The 4,156-nt window shown below is 44.2% G+C and overlaps 1 protein-coding gene across 1 annotated transcript; it reads right to left on the bottom strand.

The window, feature by feature from the left end:
- Positions 1-1,488: 1,488 nt before the first annotated feature.
- On the bottom strand, positions 1,489-3,492 carry LOC124665990 (guanine nucleotide-binding protein subunit beta-like protein A). Its single transcript, XM_047203344.1, has 2 exons — positions 2,605-3,492; positions 1,489-1,814 (listed from the first exon to the last, which is right to left on the bottom strand). The coding sequence occupies exons 1-2, from the start codon at positions 3,487-3,489 to the stop codon at positions 1,701-1,703; spliced, it is 999 nt and encodes a 332-aa protein (XP_047059300.1). The 5' UTR covers positions 3,490-3,492; the 3' UTR covers positions 1,489-1,700.
- Between the last annotated feature and the right edge of the window lie 664 nt (positions 3,493-4,156).

Raw genomic sequence — 4,156 nt, 5'->3', positions numbered from 1 at the left:
GAACTTTCACACCACAAATGATGAATATGTGGTTTGAGGTTGTGGAAATTGCTAAGACTATAACCTTTTCCAATGAAGAGGACGAGCTTATCTAGAAGTATGAATCTAATGGAGTGTATTCTTATAAATCCCTCTATGCTATTATAAATTTTAGAGATGTACAACCTCTTTATTTGCAAGTTGTGGGATTTGAAAATTCCTCCCGGAGTTCAGATTTTTCTCTGGTTGCTGTCTCAAAATAAGATTATGACTAGAGATAATCTCAGACACAGAGGCATCCCAAAATCTCTGGAATGTGAGTTATGTAGGGAGTTTGAATCTGTTGAACACATTTTTTTCGACTGCCTTGTATCTAAATCGTTATGGTATGAAATAAATGAAATCTTTGGTGTAGAAGTTAATGATTATCTTTCTCTTACTTAATGACTTAGCAATACAAGATATGAGCAGTTCAATGTAATTTCATCGGTTGTAGTTTGAAGCATTTGGAACAATAGAAACTATCTGGCGTTTAGCAGGAAAATTTGGATTTCTATGAAACAGGTGTGGGGGCTAGTCCTTACATATCTAAGGACCTGGCAGATGCCTTTTAAAAACCTGGCATGGGATAAGGTGGAGAGTACAAATCTGCCCTGGTGAGAAAACTGAAGAGCTTGCCATCGTTGATGCCGGACTATTGAAGCACCCTGAAAAATTGGACAACATTCATGTGATGATCTAAGGCAAAAAGCTGCACGCAAGAAATGGAAGAGGAAGAGGAAGAAGACCCTGCACGCAAGAAATGGAAAAAGTGGAAGAGGAAGAAGACCCTGGAGCAAAATGGGTGCTTTCAAGTTCTTGAAGCTTAGCAGGTGTTTAGATACATTTCTTCTTAGTGTTGTCATTGTTATGGTGTGTTTATCGCGGCTATCCTTAGGTGGTGATGCATCTGTCCTGGGTAGTCTAGTATGAGATCATAGAACTTCTACTACGCTGTTAATTTTCATTAGGGAGCGCTCCCTGTTCTCCAAAAATAAATCTTACATGTCAACTTTGGCGTTTATGTTTATTGTTCCATGCAACAAAAGAATATTGTCAGTGCACACTTGGCCCAATGTGCACAGAATATGCAGGCAAATCATTGAATTCAGTGTGTATTTTCGATTTAGAAAATGCACCGATCGTTATCTGGTTTAGATTTACCTTACAGTCGAACTGCTTTGGTTTAGCTTTAATTATGGCTCCTCCGCAATAAAACTATTTCCATCGAAGTGGCCTTGCAAATATACATTTTTCCATCCACAGAAACCTTTGCTATAATTCTAACTCATTTGCATTTTAACATCTTTAGTTTAGTGTAACTTAGTATTTCAGACCATGGGCTGCTCAGTGGGATTCAGAACTCTTGTTTGCCAAGCAGGAACATCATCATCATTCAATGAACATTCCACAAAATGGTACAGGAAAACACATCACCAACTGAATATACTACCAAGCAGCAGCAGACTCCATGATTCATGCGACAATATATTGAGCAACCAAAACACAGTGCAAATGAGTACCTATCCGCATTATCCATGAGAACATGACTGACAGAGGCTAAGACACAGATAGCAAATTAAGCAGAAGTACCAAGGCAGACATTATGCCTTTAGACAGTCAAAACAGAAGATACCACAGCCGTTTAACTGAACAAGGGCCACTAAAACAAGATGCATAATCTAGCTCGAGTAGCTGAACCCTGAGATCTTATAGATCCTGATGGTTCCATCAGTGTAACCAGCATAGAGAGTGCTGCCATCCGCGCTCCAGCTCAAACAAGTGCAGTAGAGCAGCTGTGCAACAGTATTGAAAAAATTGTAAGAAGAAATTCTAATACAATAGGATTTGAATTAACTTAGCATTAGGATCTAAGCCTAAGAAAATAAGCAACTAGATCAGTTTAGAGGTGACGGTTTTGATAATTATACATAGGCATGCATTGGAGAAAATAAGTAAAAGATGTTGACCATTCAAAAAAGATCACTGCTAACTACATTACACCCTACATAGCAAAGATGAACATAGTATTTCACATCATTGTATTTAGCAAAACCAAAATAAATTTAACAGAGAATTACACTGTTGGCAAGCTGAGAGAAAATTCTATGACAAAAAAGCTACTGGAACACGCATCTAATGCGTTACAGGATTGCCACATTCTAACCTCAGTATATACAATAAAGCTAAAAACAATGCTTTAACAAGCAATCAAGCAAGATTACAGTCCAATAACATTATTATGCATCAGGTCCTTTTCATATCTACCGACTATAGATCAAATGGGCACTTTTGTTGACATTTCGTTTATATGATACGATGCAACAAACTAAGACCATTATTAGGGTTAACGTTGAGAATCTAAGCTTGAACCTGAGGTTTGGGGGGTTTTGGCATGAAACTAGTACAGAACAAAATACTAAATAAATTTGACAACTACAGCAGCTACAACGAAATGAAACAGATCTATGTTGCCACAACAGTAATAAGCATATCATAATCAAACAGTAAATCTACACAATCAACAATAGGAAACAATAGCAACGATATGGAACTATTTAATGATGGCAGGCATGGGAAACAAACCTGTTTAGTGGAGACTGTGATCTCGGGCCTAAGGTCCTGCACGATGTGCTTTGACTCAAGATCCCAGATCTTGATGGAATCATGTGTCGCCGCGCAGAGCCAGTAGCGGTTGGGCGAGAAGCAGAGCGAGTTGATAATGGAGCCCGCGTCCAGCGAGTAGAGCTTCTTGCCCTCACCCAAATCCCACAGCAAGGTGACTCCATCCTTACCACCAGAGGCGCAGAGCGAACCGTCTGGGCTCACTGCGACGGCACTGACGTACCCACCATGGCCATCGAGGGTGTTGCGGAGCTTGCAGTTGGTGAGGTTCCACACCTTGACGGAGCGGTCCCACGAGCCCGAGACGATGGTTGGGGCGAAGTTGTTGGGGGAGAAACGGACGCAGGAGACCCAGCCGTTGTGGCCCTCGCCGCCTCCGAGCTCGCCGCCGATGGTGTACTTGCACTCACCGAGGGTGTTCCAGAGCTTGATGGTCTTGTCGCGGGACGCGGAGACGATCTGGCGGTTGTCGATGGAGAAGGCGACGGAGAGGACGTCCTTGTCGTGGCCGACGAAGCGGCGGGTGGTGGCGCCGGTGGAGAGGTCCCAGAGGCGGAGCTCGCCGTCCCAGGATCCGGAGAGCGCGAACTGGCCGTCCGAGCTGAGGACGACGTCCTGGACGAAGTGGCCGTGGCCGGTGAGGCGGCGGAAGGGGACGCCGTACTCGGAGCTCGAGTCCTGGGTGGCCTGGATGGGGTTGGTGAGGTCCCAGACCAGGAGGGACTTGTCGCGGGAGGAGGAGACGATGAAGGGCGAGTTGTCGATGGGCGTGGCGATGGCCGTCACCTGGTCGTTGTGGCCGCGCATCACGCCGGCGTACACGAGGGACTCCTGCGAGCCGGCCATGGTGGTGGGCGGAGGGAGGAGGGCTAGGGTTTGGTGGTGTGGAGAATGCGGCGGCGCGGGCTGGGGGTGTGAAGGAAAGCGGGAGAAGAGGGAGGAGGAGGCCTTTATAGTGGGGGCGGCGTAAGACGCTAGGGTTTCGGGGATGCAGGGCTTTGTGTTCAGTTCAGCGGAAATCGTGACCGTCCGATGTATCTAAAGGGCTCTCTGGGCCGTCATATATGATCGCCTTCAACATAAGAGGCCCGTGGAAAATGCATCATCTGTCGATTGGTAAACCAGGTCCATGAGCATGGGCCTCTATTGCTGAAAACTGCTATGAAAGCAGAAAAACAAATGCTTGGTCATCTAGAGGGGCAAAAAATTCTTTGCTTCTATTTTTGCTTCTTTAAAAGATTTGCTATTAGTCTCTCAAAAAAAAAGATTTGCTATTATTGTGACCATGATTAGAAAATCCGATTATTAGAGATTCAAGTTAAGAATTACATCATGTTATGTTATAGGTCAGGTCGCAAAAGGTACAACATTTTTTTACTAGGAACTACATTTTCCAAGATGGATGAGATAGTTTTTTTTTCTTGAACAAGGAAGAGCCTCAAGGACTTGGAACTCCACTAAATAAGGCGGCGGAGCTACAAATTATCGATATGGAACAAATGAAATATAAATT

The sequence above is a fragment of the Lolium rigidum genome, chromosome 6, assembly GCF_022539505.1.
Source record: "Lolium rigidum isolate FL_2022 chromosome 6, APGP_CSIRO_Lrig_0.1, whole genome shotgun sequence".
Classification (NCBI taxonomy): Eukaryota; Viridiplantae; Streptophyta; class Magnoliopsida; order Poales; family Poaceae; genus Lolium; species Lolium rigidum.
Note: the sequence above shows the minus strand (reverse complement) of the source record. Positions and strands in the feature narration are given on the sequence as shown.

What these genes read in the sequence shown, in the direction of transcription:
- LOC124665990 (XM_047203344.1), bottom strand. Translation starts at nt 3,489, where the DNA reads ATGGCCGGCTCGCAGGAGTCCCTCGTGTACGCCGGCGTGATGCGCGGC. An exon ending in TCACAGTCTCCACTAAACAG is followed by an intron (nt 1,815 to 2,604) that starts GTTTGTTTCCCA and finishes ACTGTTGCACAG; the next exon opens with CTGCTCTACTGCACTTGTTT.